This window comes from Diadema antillarum, unplaced genomic scaffold, assembly GCF_040938485.1.
Source record: "Diadema antillarum isolate AM-2024a unplaced genomic scaffold, OU_Dant_1.0 seq00000689_RagTag, whole genome shotgun sequence".
In the NCBI taxonomy this organism is placed as follows: Eukaryota; Metazoa; Echinodermata; class Echinoidea; order Diadematoida; family Diadematidae; genus Diadema; species Diadema antillarum.
Genome location: NW_027271594.1, coordinates 743,223 through 761,748, shown reverse-complemented (window position 1 = coordinate 761,748; position 18,526 = coordinate 743,223). Strand labels below are relative to the sequence as shown.

The 18,526-nt window shown below is 40.5% G+C and overlaps 1 protein-coding gene across 3 annotated transcripts in view; it reads right to left on the bottom strand.

The window, feature by feature from the left end:
• Nucleotides 1-18,526, bottom strand: part of LOC139737330 (synaptotagmin-like protein 4) — a 113,990-nt gene that overhangs the window by 16,807 nt on the left and 78,657 nt on the right. For 2 of the 3 annotated variants that reach the window (XM_071648007.1, XM_071648009.1), the window contains exons 6-8: nucleotides 16,254-16,345; nucleotides 15,375-15,458; nucleotides 2,130-2,423 (exon numbers count right to left, since the gene is read on the bottom strand). In XM_071648007.1, coding sequence (XP_071504108.1) covers nucleotides 2,130-2,423; nucleotides 15,375-15,458; nucleotides 16,254-16,345 — 470 coding nt within the window. The remainder of the gene's footprint in view (nucleotides 1-2,129; nucleotides 2,424-15,374; nucleotides 15,459-16,253; nucleotides 16,346-18,526) is intronic. The other variant, XM_071648008.1, reaches the window with a different exon arrangement.

Genomic DNA, 18,526 nt, shown 5'->3' with positions numbered 1-18,526 from the left:
GTTCGATGCTTGAAGCTGCCATCTTTCTGAGCAATCTGAAGATTCATTTTTAACGCTAACAAATTATCGGGTATATGCTGCTCGTTTATATATCAAATGCAGTGAAATTTCACCTAATGATAAAGCATATAAAACAAAAGTCAATTCCCTTTGAAAATATGTGCAAAAGTGTAAATCTGAGCTGTATTCTGTGAAAGTGTTTGAAATTTTACTTTCATGGAAAGCCAGTTTTATCACTTTTCTGATTATTTCCGCCAAATGAAACTAATATGGTATCATCTTCAAGTATAGTTCTTTATAATTTAATATGTCAGATTAGCGTACAGACACGTACAGTCGAGTAATTTTGATATCTATTTCAGCAATATTTGAGCAATTTCTATTCGCACACTCCCGTGCCATTACCATTGTCTACCGCCAAACGTTTGTAAGTAGGGATAGCGAAAAGTAATTACCATCATAAAGACATATCTTATCTTCCTTAGACAGTGGCTGGTCATTATGCAATGATACGTGAATTCATTTTCTTCCGGGGGGGTGGGGGGGGGGGCAGATCCAGTTTGACACATACTTCAAAAATTTTTGAGTGGCGGCTCTAAGCATGGGATCAAAGCGAATAAGACTGTTGTGACTCCATTTTTCGAACCTCCTTGGTCCTACAAAACCTTGGAACCATAGGTCCTACAAAACCTTAGAACAATAGGTCCACTTAGAAAGACTGAAAAGGACCAAGCTCCTCAGAAGTACAGAAGAAATCACAGTGAGAGGATCTTATACACCCACAGAACTTACAGCCCAATGCCACAGGTAAGACAGAATACCGATTCATCATTAGATGAAATATTAGTTATTTTGGTATAACACACACTATTGTGATGGTACAAGGCATTTCAAATGGTCGGCTCCAGTTGCTATCGGCTCAGTGAGAGTAATGCGACGCGTCTGCAGTCTGGATAAAAGGGTTTGTCAATTTTGATCTTCGTTCAAATCAGCAGACAAAAGGGCTGTTTATACAGCGACCCTTGGTAAAATAGTTTGTTGAGTTAACATAGTTGCTAGGGGCGGATCCAGGAATTCCGTAAAGGGGAGGAGCCTTTACAAAATTAAAGGGGGGCATACGCGCCCCCATATTTTTCTTTTCATTTCTTTTGTTTTAACAAAAAATAAAGAGGGGGGGGGGGAACACGCCAGTGGGCCCCCGATTGGATCCGCCACTGGTCGCGTAACAGAAAACAGAGATATTCCAGATTTTCAAGAAGTGTGATAAAGAGATTTCTTGAAAAATGTCCGAACACACAGTGTAACGCACTCAAATGCATGCACACACATTCCACTGCAAACAGTATCTTTCGTTCAATTAGTTATCACCCAAAAGTATTGGGAATCTACGAAATTAAAATCCCAGAAGTTAGGGGGAAAAAAAGAAGGAGAAGAAGAAGAAGAAGAAGAAGAAGAAGAAGAAAGGGCTGTTCACACTGATGACTATGAGGATCCTTTTAAATTGATATTGTATCAATAAGTAATTAGGTGGATCTTTAACCACAATTAGATAAAAGGAAAGAACTTCAAATTACCTGAATCATGTGCTTGCGCTGTTATCAATAAAAGCATGCAGTAATCACTTTTGCGAACTGCTAGTACATGCTTTCATACGCAGTGGGGATCATCGTTTCTCACATAAACAAAATCTATCAAAGCTTCTAAACATATGTTTACTGAGTCTCCACACAACAAAACAACTTCACAGTGAAATGATGTTGATGAAACAAGTGAGCTCTATATCACCTTTTTTTTTTGGTTGTGTGAGTTGGTGTGTGTTTTCTGTGATAGCTTGTACATGGGACATAAACCATGATTGCATAGACAGACTAGTGTGCATGAAGAGACAACAGGAACTGAACGCTTACATATGAATGGTGACAGCTATAAACTTGATGGATTTGGGGATGGTAGTACAAATGTTTTGACTACAGTGACTATCTATCAATGGACAATCACTGGTTCTGCCCGCTAGTCTAATCTAGAGTGTTGATGAAGAACCACAGCAGTCTGGTGCAGTGTAAAGAGACAAATCATCCCACCCCTGAGAATGTGAACACACCTCGTGGGGGTTCCCTAGCTTGGCATACCTTGTGCAGCATCTCTTTCTTCGACGTCTTTTTTCCCACTGGCGAAGAGACAGTGCTTCCGGTGGAGCGCGCCTTAAACTTGGGCGGCTCGGTGAAGTCGTCCGGTGCCGCGACCCCTGATGACGCCCCCGCTGAGACCTCTGAAGGCGCTGTCTCCACTTTCACCATCGGCGCAGAAGGCGCTGTCTTGGGCGTGGCTGGTGCTTCGGACTTGGGGGGAGCGTCAACGGACGCCTTGGTGCTGAGGACACCGCCATTGGCATCCACCGCCCCCTTGGCAGCGGAGTCTTCATCCTGGGGTGAGGACATAGGTAACTAAACGTGATCAGGCTGGATGCGGAGGTGATTATTGGGTGTCATGAGAAGAGAGGGAGTCAGCAACCAATTGTCTGGTGTGGAAGCCACCCACCACCGCTGGTAATCCATCCACCGCACTGTGTTTGCTGCCCTCGTGGTTATACATAGGTGATGTTAGTTGAATGACGCGTGCTGCTCTCCAACCCACCAACAATAGTATACCGTGCAATCGCAGTCTTCCATACTGGAGTGGTGGTTAGTTAAACCATGCAGGCAAGACCACGACGATTAGTGTATGATCGTCTGTTCATATTCATGTTAGTATAGTGCCAGTCTATTACACCATCAGCCAGGAATGGGGTTAGTATTGTGCAGGGATATACAAATGGATTGAATCACCAAAAAGAAAACCTGTGATGTATATATGTATCCATCTATTCATCTGTGGTATAGTATAACTCACACCAACAGAAATAAATTCCATATCGAAATGAAATATACAGATGGCTTCCATGATTGGTCATGCAATTGGGTAATCAAAAGGTTTCGTGCAATGAATGAATGAACATGCTTTCTAATAATAACTGTAATAAGTGAGCGCGACTGTTTTATACAGGAAGATATTTTAAACTAAGTAATAAAGACACAAAGTTCTCCTCTTTCAAGTAGTGTCCCATTGGTGATTTGTGTTTGAACCATGATACTGTTGTTAGGAGCTCTTTAACACTTGCGACTGAAGTAATGACCTCGTATTTCATTTCTGAACTGAATGACCGCACAGATATCTGATTCAATATGGTGTGTAGATAAAAAAATCATGGCTCCAATTATAAAGCACTACCAAATAAAGACACGACTTCCATTGAAGAGTCAAAAATGAATTACTTCACACAAAAAAAAAGGATCAAGCTTTACTGTACAAAGAGGGAAAAAATTCTACTTTCTGGGGGGTGTTTCATAAAGCTGTTCTTAAAGTTACGAACAACTTACGAGCGACTGGTGATCAGTTCTTGTGTTAAATATTGAAATTCTGATATAGCACATCACAACTGATCGCCAGTCGCTCGTAAGCTGTCGTAACTTTACGAACAGCTTTATGAAATACCCCCCAGGATTATTGGCTCTCACAAATTACATGTATGACAGCTTATCCAGAGTATGACATGAACAGGGCACAATTTGAGTTGTCTTCAAGTACTGACCTTGAGAACATAACAGTACCTGCATGGAAATGCTTCAAGAAACTACTTTTATTTCAGATAATACAAAAGCTGAGGAATACATGGTGCTATGTGAATTCTTCTGGATTGCAGAAGTAGATATAATATATCATAGGCAGATCAATTACGCATGATCACAGACATAATATATACAGCTGGAAACACCTGTTATGAGAAATTAGGTGTCATAATGAGGAGGTTACTGTCAGTCTACAGCATGTACCAGAGCAGTTATTTTGTCCAGCAGATGGTAAGATGATAGGGGCAGGTCATATATGCACTTATAAGCACTGTTGATCCAATAATAACTGACCGCTTGAAATACCAGTTAGGTTAAAGGTATAGATGGATGACATATGACGTTATTGCGCTTCAGTAGGACATATCAGTATCAGAGCAAAAATCTCATTTAGCAGTTATGTCCTCCCATGTCGTCATTTGTTGGATAAGATACTGTATAAGCTGCTATTTTTGTGAGGGTTTAATTTTTGCAAATTTCGCGACTCACTAATGGTCCATGAATTTAACAACACGCAAAACTATCTCGCACTGACACGCATTAGTGCACTTATGATAGCATCGGTGTTAAAATCACAAAAACAGCATCTTGTGATAATGTCCCTGACCTCCTCATTTGCAAAAACATCTGTACGCAAAGATAACGGCATATACAGTAATTCCTCACTTGAGAAGCAGAAGGGTTCAACTCTAAGAGATGTTTATGCCTTTCTGCCTCTTAAATAACGACATGAAAGGTGGGAAAGCAAGAAGATTTTAGGTGAATATGTGAATCCATGATCAGAGACATATTCAAAGGTATTTGTGTGTGTGTGTGTGTGTGTGTATATTAGAGAATCCCAACCCAAGAAAAATATTGTGAAGTCTTCATGTAAAATTTCCTACTAACCCTATACAGATACTGCTCACTCTCCCTCTTTAACTATCTGCACAGCAGTGCATACTCTTTTTGTTTTAAGATCTGTCAATCAAAACTTACAAGGCATCACAATAACAAATTGGTGAAGCAAGATCATGATTTCATGCTTGATATTTAATACATATACCTGGTATAAGGTGTGTCAAAACATAGCAGTATGATCAATTTTTATATTGATATTCATTCAGTAAAATCAACATTAGTCAATTACTGTCAAAGAACTCATGTCCATGACATTGGTGTCAGTATGAAGTGGGCATGTTTGGAAATGGTGGGACCACTGGGCCCTGTTTCATAAAAGATGTTAGGATAGCAACTCTTGCTGGAATGGCAACTTCCCACAGCAACAGCCAATCAGGAAGCTGGATTCTTGTCATTACCATTAGATGATAATTGCCATTCCAGCAAGAGTTGCTGTCATATCAACTTTTTATGAAATGGGGCCCAGGTCGGCATCCTATGATGTGATATTTACAAAATCTGAACAACCTCATGGTTGCCAGAAACGAGAAAACCAAATTTGTTCTTAAATTTGAATTTTGGAGTGATGTGTGATTGGAAAAAATACTCAATTACATGCTTGGTATTTTGAAATAAATTTGTTTAATTCAACATAGCATCATGCTAATGAAATAATTCAAAGCATTAGAGAGGTAATTGGTAGTGTACAATACAGTATAATACATCTGCAATACACCATAAAATAGGTAGATAATTCACTGAGAGTAAATATTTTTGAAAATTATGAAAAGAGTAAATATTTTTGAAAATTATGAAAAGAACGCTACACACAATGCATTTGACTAAAATACACTCTACTTGTGTTCATGAATGGTCAATGGGATTTTGTGTGTATAAATATTCTGTCTTCAGTGTGATAAACCACTGAATGTAGTATATACAGGCATGTGAAGAATAAGTGTGTGTTGTGGATACTGACATTTTATATGTTGTACACACAAACGACTGCTCTTGCAATAAGACAATACTTTGACAGAATAACATACAATAGTGGTAGGACAGAAAATATTTATTTCATGCACTTAGAAGAATGCTTATTGCAGAGATGAATGAACAGATGATATATACATTTATTTATTATATATATGTAATATCAAATGTATATGTCAACAAGAGTGATAAAAAAGATGATTAATAAGCAAAATGTTTACCCCACTATACCCATCTTCATATTAATTTAACAAAAAGACAAACCATTTCAGTGTAGAACAATGACAAGTGTATTCATTGCTCACTATATGTCTCCCAAGGAATAGATGTACATTTTTTTTTTTCACACAGAGAAGAGCTGTTCTCTTTGAAATTGTGACTTCACAGCAGGATTTCAATAATCTCAAGACTAAGACTGTTATAATATTTCAGGTGTATAAAAGATAGTTCAGAACAAATATCACAGCAGAATGCTTGCAACTTTAACCCTTTCCACACTATGTAAATTCTGAAATCCCCATAGATTTACACATAGTACACAGGCCACCAGGTTCCTGTATGGAACGGGTTAAGTTCTCAAACAGTTCTCAAAATGAAATCAGGTTTAGAATTAATAATGGAAGAATAGTATCAGGTATAATGGATGTGACAGGATCTAAATCTACACAAGAAGATACGCATTTCAGGGAGTGTAATATCACCATGGCGGGTTATGGAATTTATACACAGTATGAAATACAGTGGTTGTGTGATCTTTACATACACCTGCAGAAGGAAGATGCTAAATGTTAGATGGGGTTTCTGGATTGGGAAAGATCTATCCTGAGAGGAAGACTAATGTTAGTGGAGAACCACTGATCATATGCAATGACATTATCATCTAGTTAGTTTCTGAAAAGGGCAAATAGTATAGAGTAGGGGAATTTGTGTGTTGATTGTGATGACAAGCACAACATGGCAGTTGTCCTACAATTGCCCAAGGAGTTGCTATGTATGCTTGGAAGTTTCTTCTACCTCTTGGGTCTTGGTCTCCACTTCCTGCAGAGCCAATATCGTCTGGAGGCCCCATTCACCATGTGGGAGATCCATGTCTTCTGGATCCAAGGATTTCCCACGTACATAGACGTCCATCTGTCTCGGAGGTTTGGCTGGAGGCTCGTCAGAGACGTTAGCTGGCACAGACATGGATCTTCGCAATTTAGTTGGAACGGGTGGGGCTTTTGCTTTGGGCAGAACAAGTGGGACCACCACGTCGGATGATGGAGCAGTAGGCTGGGTCTCCACAGATGCCTCGTCAGACTCGCTGCCACCAGTGCTTTTTCTGGTGTGATAAGGTATGTTGCCTTTTAGCTGGCCTGCTAATAAGTTCTCAATGTTGGGCCTGATCGAACGTCTAGCGATACGGAATTCCTCTGTTTTCTTATAGGCTCCCTCTAGATATTGTGAGGGGCTTCTTGCACCAGCATCCACAGTCACCCCTTGGCCTCTCTCCTTTTCTCGATCTTCCTTTGGTGGGGTTGCATCAGCGAGCTTTCCAACAGTTGGGCGTTCCACACTCTGTGGAGGGCTAGAAGCACTGCGTACATCTTCAGCCAGTTTCCTCAGTGTCTCCTGTATGCCTATGGACACCCGTTTCGTCTCCACTCTGGTCCACTTGGGATGTTGAGGAGACTGCTGGACTGCATGGAAGGTATCACTGACACAGGGTGAGGCATACTCCATAAGTACCTCCTCTCCTTCAGACTCAACCACACTCTGAATGCTGTGCATGAAAAACCCCTCTGTGAGACCACCATCATCCATTACATATCTTGGTTCTTGGGTGTAATAGACACGAACCTTTGAGGTCGGCGAGGCTGGTGACAAAGTGGGTTCGAGAGATGTGCCACGAACATCTGATTTCTCATCCTCAGTCTGCTCTTCTTCAGTTGTTTTCTCTTCTCCTTTCCCTATCCCAATTTGTCTTGGCTCATCTGACTGGTAGCTTTCATTAGAACTCATCACTGATGTAGGCTCTTTGTCATCTCTTGTCTTATTCAACAAGGAATTGCCCTTGATTCCTACTTCAATATCTCCCCTCGCATTCTCTGCTTCGATAGAGAGTTGTGAAGGAGAATCTACATCTTCATTATCATTGTCTGGGGCTTCAGGATCAAATTCAAGGTCCGGGATTCTGGCAGGCAGCAGAACCTTAGCATCAGCATGGCTAACAATGTATCTGTAATTCTTTGTAGTGATAGTTTCCTCCAAACTTCCTTTGTCAAATGATATCGGCAGAGCTTCACTCACTGGAGCAATACATGTTGCTTCCAATGGCTGCTCCTCCATGATGATCATTTGATTTCTTTCTGAAACTTGCTCCTGCTCTTCCTCCTTCTCCTCCCCTTGCCACATGAGCGCATCTTCATTCCTAGAGCTGTATGTTGGCACAGTGATACTTGGTTCCACAATGTCCAGGGCACGAGGCTTGGGCAAGGGCTGAAGCTCTTCAAATATCAAAGGCATGTAGTTTTTGCGTGGCAAAGAAGCATGCTGCATCCTGCTCTCTTCCTTCACCAACAGAGATTCAGACAACTCAATACTACTACTAGATACCAGTTCTTGAGCACATGCTGGCTGACTGCAATCAGCCAAATCTGCATAACCATCGATGCCCATTTCAGGAATATGCTCTGTGGGCATGGCAAAGGCCTGATGTATAACCTCTTCCTCAACTTCTGTTGGTTCAGCCTTTCTCATCAACGGACTTTCCTCCAGAATGCTTTGCTGGCCAACAGGGCCACCCTCAACTAGACTCTCCCTTTCTTGAATCACTACACCAGGAACCGGACTTAGTCTGGACTTAGCTTCATCCTCTTGAGAATCTCTTGGAATATTTGGAGCAACATAGGAGATCTTCGTAATTGAGCTGGATCTTGGAAAGGTCAGGTTTATCTGTCTCGATGACTTGACACCTTTCCCTCCTGTCGGTGTGCTGGGATCCACTGGAAGAGTCCCATCAACAGCATCATCTCTTGCAATCCTCTCTGCCGCTCCAGTATCTTTTCCTCCGATACGACTTCTAATTCTTTTACAATCTTCAACAACATCTGGAACCTTGTCTTCTTCAGCTACATCTTCTTGTGGCTGAGACATCACAAGCACTAGCCGTGCTGATTTACTAGCTGATTTTGTGACAACGTGGCCATGCTTCTCTGACTCATGCTCCTCTGACCCGATCTCTTCTGTTTCAGCCTTCTCCACGAAGAGATCCTCTGTTGCCAGCTTCTCCACATCAAAACTCTTCAGGTTGTTGTTCTCCAAGTCAAGTTTCACAGGGTCAACATCCTCTACTTCGAGTATCCCAGAGTCATCGCCATTGTCTTCCAAATGGTGCTGAATGGCATCTGATGGCAATTGGGACAGAAGAGCATCGTCTCTCTCTTTTCCCCGGGGTGGCAACTTCCCGATGTCTTCTTGATCCCTTGCCAGCTCCTGAAGAGAGTGGAAAGAGCAGACACAGCCGCATCAGTCCTGTACAAAACTACAGTGTCCATGACAGATGCACTCAGACCATGCTAAACAGAAGCATGCAGAGAAAAGAACATTGATGCATGCACTTCACTGTCAGTGAGTGATATAATATATCCATAATACTGGCATTACCAAGTTGTTCGAATGTACAATTATCATACATGGAAGGGAAACAGAATGCCAATACTGAAAAAAATGACTTTTTCACAACAAATGGTATGTCAAAAATATGAGAATTGGTGTCAAAGCAGAAAATATCTCAGAATAAACGTGATAAACGTGACAACAACTGGAAAGATATTTAGAGAAACTGAAACTAACTTACCCTCGCATGGCCAAAAAAATAAGAAGGAAAAAAAAACCGAAAGTGGTTCATCTGTCTCTGACGAGATCTCTGCAGCTTGCCATACAAGATCTCACAGGACCTCACAAGTACATGCCGTGCTTCCATATGGAAATACATTCATGCACACGACCTCAGGCAAAACAGAAGGTGAAAATGATGTGAAGGAGCCAACTAGAAAAGGTCACTCGCAGCGTTCCATCTGTAATCCCGTAAAACACACTCATGACGAGAAAAATACAGGACACTTTGGAGCATGATGTATCAAAACGACACGATTCTTGCAGTGATCTTCCACAGACATTGGAGTGTCATCTCAAACTTAACTCTCTCCTGTTCATTCCTATAAGTTATATGGCTGTCATAGGTCCCTGCGGTGTCTTCTAGAATGTATTCACAGCAGCTAGATCCTCTGTGTGCATGGGTAGGCTTATGACTGCAATCAACAAATTGCACATTTTAAAAGTTTTGTGATCAATGCTTTCATGCAAATATGCAATCTTTCTGTCCATTTAGTGTACATGTGTGCAAAGATTCTGATAACAAGAGGTATCTTCTACTGGCATCTTACCTGCTACATGTTTTACCTATCTCAACTCAAAATTCATCAGATTCTGGGCTTTTGCACTAGAGGATACTGGTAGAGAAGCAATACTCTGCAATCTTGTCATGAAACCTGTTCTTCAACAATCATCATTTCATTGACCTCTGGGCACCATGGTATGTTTTCAATGTGACAAATGCTGTGTGCTTTTCTGTGTAGAGCACTACTTGCCATAGTGAGAAATTTTACCCAAGTTATGCATAAGTATGAGAAAAGCCTGTGCACATCCATATGAACCTTGATCTGCTGTAGATCATGGAATTGAGCATAGTAACAATGCTGGTGCTTGTGCAAGTCAGAAAGCATGTAGAAAAGGGTGCAAAAAAAAAATAGCACTGTTAGTCAAACATAGTTTTCTTTGCCCTGTTGCTCAGTGTTACATTCAAGCAGTGATTTTCTAATCTCACATGTTCTGATCACCCCACGGTAAACAGGACAGAGCACCTCAGGGGATGCTCTTGAACATACAGATAGGGAAGCCTCCAGCAATGTTTTCCAGCGCATGACCATTAAATGGCAGAAATTATGGAGCAATGGTGACTATTAAAATAAAAATACCTTGCCAGTTCCTGGTAGGGAGACACTGGCGGTTGCCATGGGGACAGGATCATTCCCATCTCCTTCCAAGTCATCATCTGCTGGGGAGATGGCCACAATGGGAACATTGCGTACAGATGCAGTTATGTCCGGCTCCTGCAACACCACCGCCGGTTGGTCATTGGCAAATGTGACGGATCTGGAGCGGGACTTCATGGCACTCTTCAGTGGCGCTTTCCTCTGAGGCTCGGGGGGAGTGCCGAGAGGTCCACCCGATCCTGGAGGAACTTCCTCTGCCAAACCTCCCCGTAACTGCTGCTGCGCAGCTTCGAGTACATGCTGGACAAGCCAGGAAGCAGTGGCTTGTAGCGCAGCATCCGCATCTTTAGCTCCAGGGGGAAGTGCAGTCTGCTCACTCTCATCTTCATCCATTGAGACGCTGCTCCTCTCCCCACGACTTCCCCATCTCGACCTGCGCTTGTTCACTTTCAACAAGGCTGAGCTAATGGCTAGATGGACCACCTTCTTGGCCATGGCCTTTACCTTCTGATTGGACTGGCTAGATTTTGCCACCATTCTCTGCAGGTCTTTACTAAGCTTCCTGACCCTAGATCGACCACCTCCCTTACCGCTGCTCTCACTACCATCATCTCTAAATGCATCCGCCTCTCCATCAGCCTCTAAGGTGATCTCCTCCGGCCCCTTACCATGCCCATCCTGAGATGAGAGGTTGAGTGGAAGAGAAGTAAAGGATTGTGACACAATCGGTTTCTACAGCCCTGGATAAAATGATGAGAAGCCATCACCACAGCTGTTCCCACACTGGATGTTGTGTCAGTTCTCAGCTCCTAGACATGGATTCATGCATCAGACACCAAAAAGCAGCAGGTTAGATGCCCACCAAGACTTCTAAGTACAGCTTTACATCCACGCCCTAGCAACCATTCCTTCCGCCACCACTTCTTTCCTGTCACATCCCTGGATGTACGTGCTTAATAGATAAATATGCACAATACCAAGCTGGCAGGATATGCAAAGAAATCACCTTGATAGAGCAACCACAACCTGTTGGTAGCAACAAGCACATTGAGCACAATACATGATGGAAGATGTTAAGCAGCAAATTTCCCACTTGTGCACACATGGAGGAAAGTACATGTACATGACAGGAAAGTGGCAGGTGGCATGTGCTACAAACCTCCTCCAGCTGGAACACTCTTTCAACAAATGAATGGTGTGACATCACAAAATGGACAGGAAGGTTGGAGTCTGAAATGCTGCACCACTGATGCAACACTGAACAGCAGCAGTGCATAAATACAATCTATCTGAAGGGATCATTGAGTATCTACTGCAGATCTCCATGGGTTTTTTTTTTCTAAAAACAAATATATTGGTTCACTAAGCATTTATGCTTTAATAATGAATTCATGGTTGAGAGCCCAGTATGATAAAAACAAAACAGCCTGCTTCTGCAGAAAGGAAACATACTGGAAAGAAAATAACTACGTGTAAGTATGCTAACTGCCTTTCACGTATGCTCCATGAACTCTGACTCCCTTTAAGCACTGTTTCCTCTTTGTTCCAAGAGCAGTGTGCAGAACAATGTGCATGTTGCACAGCAAATCAATTCATACCACCAACTAGATATTTTGTCACCAACACAAAGAGATCATTTTCAATATCTGTACTGGTGACATGGACAATCTAGGTCCTGATAATGTAAGAGACTAGAGGACTCTTACAGAATTCATTTGCTGCTCTGTCTCCCCCTCCCCCCCCCCCCCCTCCAAGAAATTTGTCTTGAATAGAATAGAGATGGTTTTGGCTTTGTCTCTTAATGAGCAGAGACCATGAGGAGTGAGAAATGTTACGCTGCAAGCTGAGCCTACCATAATATATGGAGAATACATACTGCAGGTCTGTTGTTGTACAACAATATAAACTTTACGTAAGTGACGGTGATGCGATAGAGCAGACCAGCCACATTGCACTAGTCACAAATGAGAGCTTTTCACAGCTTCTCATGTGAGTAATTTTCCTTTTCACATTCAATGTAGATGGCGAAAACAAGGAGCAGCCATTGCAAATGTGGCGCGGTGACCTGCACACATTTTGTTTTGCTGTTAGTAGGTTGCATGTGATGTTTGCAGTTCTGTGAGGTGAACAGCTGTAGTTAGTGCACGCATACTACTTTCCACACACTTTATTTCAATACAAGCTTACTATCTGCATCACTTCCTCAAAGATGAGACAGGGACAAGGCTAGACGAGACAGAACATGCAAGCCCAAACAAAGCACGGCGAGACAAATCCGGTGGAAGCACTGCATTTTGACCTGATGGCGACTGATAGAGTTCTCTCAATACCCAAGATACTACTGGATTACACAAACAATAATCGACATGTCATACAATTACCAAAAACAAAAAGCAAGAAAATAAATAGGCTCAAATGGGAGGAGTCGATGCATATAGACAAAAGAAAGAAAGAAAGACAGAAAGAAGCAAAACCATAGCATATAATATCATAGATTCAGCAATACATGTACATACAAATGTACATACTTGCATGTACAATGTATATCATATTTTGATCAGAAAATTATGGACACAGAAGACCTATGGTCCCTAAAGATTCAGAATTCTATTAACCTGATGCAGCTTCTGTTCCACACATGGCAGTAACACACATGGCAGCAACACGGCAAGAGCAAAATGGCAATAATGCAAGCTGATTTCGGACTGACCATTGTTAGTCTCTCTGCCAAGCACCAAGACACAGTATGTTATGCAGTTAGGTCGTCGCAAAGAAATTGGGTTAAGATGAATTCATCTATACCCACTGCAAATAATAGCATCATTAGCATCCTCAGGTGTCATCCACATGGGTAAACATTTGCTTGTGAATGAAATTTTCCGCATACAAATATTGAATTTGAAAGCTAAATTCTACGAGGATAAAAATGTTCATATGATACTGCAATATTCTTTAACTTTAGCCAACTTTGTTTCTTGAAACCTCCTAATTCTAGGAGTCCGTCTTTGAACAAAATAACAACATTAAGAAAAGATGTCTGCAGCATTAAGGACATTAATTTTTTTGTCACATTTGTGCTTCATTGAATTTTACTTCCACACTGATTTACATACGACATAAATGTGGCAGATCAATTGTGTCATTCTCATTTCACATTTGCATATTTCTTGCAAACTTTCAAGTCAAACATTGTAGAGAACTAATCACCTAAATACAGTACACCTTTTGACCACAAAATTAAATAGACTGCAGTAGTGATTACGTATTATCCTAATCTCTTTCTGCGCTTTTAGCTCAACTGGGAAATAGTCAAAATTTTCCAAGCATCTTCCAGGTTTTAGAAGGCCTCCTTTCCCCAGAGAGGAACAAGATTTAGATCACTTATACACATCTCAAACACACAACATACACAATGTTACCCTATTAAGATGAGTACCAGGTGTTAGTCTGAATCACAAGGTGAGAGTTTTGAAAGTGCTCTGTCAAATATGCGTGAAGTACAGTATATTACGACACAAACGGAATGGATATTACATGATAGTTTTACCCGTGAACATAATCAATGACTGTACACACGTAAACAGGATGAAACAATTGGATGCATGGTATCATATGAATTATACAGGCACACATGCAATGCATGGCTATCACATCAGTTAATGCATAGGGAATATGAGATGACAAACATTTTCAGTTTATTATATATCAGCAATTAACTGTGATCATTTCAATCACTAAGCGATCAGATAAAACATCCATACAGTTTTGACACAAATCGTGCACAACAATTGTGAATAAAGTTCAAAAAGTAGCTTTTTTTTCACATGTTGGCAGTCATTTTTTACACAGCTTTGTCTTAACTGACCATCCGTGTAGTGTGCTACAGACAAATGATAGTAATATCACATCACCATCATTGCCATCATCAAGATCACTGCAATGTATTTATCCCTGAAGAAATTTCTACTTCACCTCACCACTGATCTCCATATTCTCTGTTTGGTCATTCACCAAGCCATAAAGACTCAGTGGTATCAGTCCTTGAAGTGTACTCATGTCTTTTTCTTTTCTTTTTCTTTTTTTTTTTGCTACTACCATCCCCATCAAAGTCTAAATATATCATGAACATGTCTGCTACCACCATTACCATCATTGTCAACACCATCATCATCATCCTAAACATCACAAAAGACAAGTTGTTGTTTTTTTTCTTTTTCACCCCCTCTTCCTTTCCTGAGATCAACGTCTTCTTTAATCATCATCATCATCATCATCATCATCATCATCTTTGTAACAATAAATTCTCTCAGTGACCCCATATCATAGTCATGAATGTCTATCTTTTCCAACAACATGCAAGCATTTTCTTCCTTGTCATATTATCATCATCAAAATAACCCTCCATCTCATCCCAAATCATTGTTATCGACCTGCAAAGAAATCGCTATCTTCCATCCTACATGGTGTACTTCTTCCTCTTCAACATCATCACCATTTCTATCAGCATCAACACTAGCCATCGGCGTCATCATCATCATCATCATCCCTTTCATCATCACTTTCATTGTCAATCATCACCGCAAATTGCAATCCTGGTCTTCATACAATCATCATCACCATCAAAATTATCATCATCATCAGTTATTCTAATCATAGTCACAATGATCATTGTTAGTAATCCTTCTCATCATAGTTACTATCATAATCATCATCATCATCGTCATCATCTTCATCATCGTCATCATCATCATCATCATCATCATCGTCATCATCATCATTAACATCACCATCATTCTCATCTTACCATAAACAACCTTCCCTCCTCCGCCTGCCTGTTAAGTCTCCATGATCCTGTGTGAGAATTACCGCCATCACTCTGGGCATCCCCCTGAAATAGACGTGAACCGCGGCTACCAAATGAAACCAATGGCTCTCTCTCTCTTGCCAGCTACCAAATGAAACCAAGTGTGTTCTACCTCATCCATGTCTAAAATGTAATACGTATACCATCAATGATGCATGCATAGCATGAGAAGCTAAATATATATGAATGCCGATATGAATGCTTCCATTAGTTTGCCTAAAAATGATGTGCGTCACACGTTTAGTTACCACGTGTTTGTACCTCGAGGAGGGGAGGAAACTTGCCATAATCTCATGAAAGATAGGAAGAACCCATCTACCAAGTGGATAACTAGCACCAAAAATTGATAGGTATATCTGGTAATACATACACATCAGAACAGCCAAGTATAACATTTAGACAATCTTAGACATAAAAACTGTCATGAGGTAAAGATTGATAGGAAACTGAAGTATGACTGCTATTAAAATAGACGATGAATACAGATAAGAAGAAGAGCCAAAGTGAATATAACTCCATTATCAAACTTGCTATATTGTCAAGTCTCCCATATCATAAGGCTGCTACATTCTTGCACATTTCAGTAGAGATTCCCTCAATAAACCATTAAACATTCATTTCATGGCACTTCAACTATTTTCATGACATGAACCAAAGAATATTTGCTTACTTTTGTCTCAAAGAGTATGTCTTCATGATTTCCAAGAGAAATTTTTGTTAGTTGATTCATTACCTTAGAATTGTAAATAATATGCTCTGTTTGAGTTTGAGAATTGGTTGATAGAATGACAAGAATGTGAATTGCAGGCTAGTACTTACTGCGTCATAGATGGCAATGGTGGGTATGGCAGCGGGTTTCCCTGATGCCTTGCCATGGGCGTTCCTCCTGCTCTTCTCCTCAGTTATACTTTCTGTATGATGCAAAAAATGTGAAGGAAATGGTTTTGCGGCTCTAATCAGGTTTATCTGTCTGTCTGTCTGTCTATATACTGTATACGCAATATATTTCGCAAGTCTAAATTTTCGCGAATCAGGAATTCCCGACGATTTCGCGAGTGGTTAAATTCATGATCATGGAGTCCTGTACTGAACAGAGATATGTACACGCGTATGTCACATTCACATTGGGAACAGAGTCAATATTTTCGCATGTCTTTAATTTCGCGAATAGCACCTGACTCACGAAATATCTGGCATATACAGTATGTGTGTGTGTGTGTATGTGTGTGTGTGTGATGTTTTTATGGGGTGTGTGTTAGTAGGTCTGCCCAAAACTGAGTCTGTTTAGAGTGATTTTATCGCATGGGTGCCAATCATGCTCTGTGGCAATTTGCCATGAATGATTTCTGACCTCAGTACATGACTGCACAAACATCAAAAGTTATTCTGTATATCCTATAGAACGTCTTAAGCACAACAACTACAACTGTAACAACTAAATTATTTTTCATTGCCAGTCCCAGCAATTCATACATCGTCATGACAAACAAAGTACTCACGTTATCACTTTTAAAGCACTAGTTTTTGGTGACTCAAAAACAAAAGACCATTCAAGTAGTGATTACTAAAGGGCTACTCCCCCGCGCTCATCAAAGTCTCCCCCTGTCAAGTAACACACACACACACAAACAACAACAAAAAAATAATCAAATAATGATGTTGACGAGGATTAATGCTTCGTGGAGCATTTCGACCAAAGCATGCAGTCGGCTGGAATGCCTCCATTTTCGCATGTGATCACTAGGCACGTGTCACCTTAGAGTTTCATACGATGAACACTAGAGGGCCGCTTCCCATTTCATCATGTAAAGGCATGGGTGCCAGTAGAAAAAAAAAGTCTAAATAGCAAGCCAACAACAAGGCATTAACAAATTAAAGAGATCACATAGTTCTTGTTGAGATGGGGCTTTAGCCTTCCATTTTTTGGTGGTTTTTTTTTTCTAACATACTGAAAAACCTCTTGTGAAATACAATGTAAAGTGTATGTGTATTAAGGAATATATCCTAAAAAGAATTCCAAATTTGATGAAATTTTGTTTGAAATTGCTGAGAAATCTGAACACAAAGATCTCCTAATAAAATGTGGGACTATCCTTTTATTAGGACCTCTTTGTTTAACTTTGTTTTTGATACCTCAGCCATTTCAAAATCAATTTTCCAGCAAATAAACTATAAATTCCTCTTAGGATTGCATGCCCTTCATTAATTCATAACTGGTTTCTGATTACGGTATATCTCAAAAATTCAAAATCTTAATCCCCCATCTCAATCAAAACTACACCACCCCTTTAAGCCTACAGGGGCTCCTGCATTTGGTAGAGATTTGATGCACAAAATGTGTATTTCTGTCCTGAAGGATATTTTCACTCATGACCAGATCCAATACTAATGACAGCAAGAGAAATTCATCTTCTTTCCAATGTAAGTGCAACAACACTGACATAAAAAGAACTACTATAAATTTCAATTTTGAAATTAAATGCATTCTTCTGCATAAAACGTACAACATGCACATTTTGTACTAAAAATCTGTCACATGCCTTGTTGTCTGCTTGTGTTCTATATTTTTTTCTAACGGCCACCAGCCCCCCATGTTGGCACAGCTCGAGCCACGCAGCATGGGCGTCTATGGTACACCATCAGTCTAGTTATGATACACATCTTTGTTTGTCAATCAACAAAACAATGCCATTATACCTACAAACTGTAGTTCCTGTGGTTCGACTGGAATGCCGCTACCTTCACATGTGACCACTACACACGTGTCACCACAACAATGCTGTGCCAAGTTCTAGTGGTATAAACGATGTCTGGCACTGTCCCATGAAGAGTACTAGAAGCCATTAACCTCGACATATGATCTACCTTTTTTTTCTTCTTTTTTTTTTCCTGTAATGTAACAAAACCATTAGAATTTCCAGTGACTCAGTAGCAAATCTACAATATTCCTTACCCACCAGTACATGTACATGATCTTTGCATACTGAAGATGTTCGACTGAAAGTGATGAAAGGGTGCACATTTATGCATAAGCTTTGATGTTTTAGCTAAGTAAAGTAAGAAAGTAGTTTCTCATCTGGATTTTTAGAGAG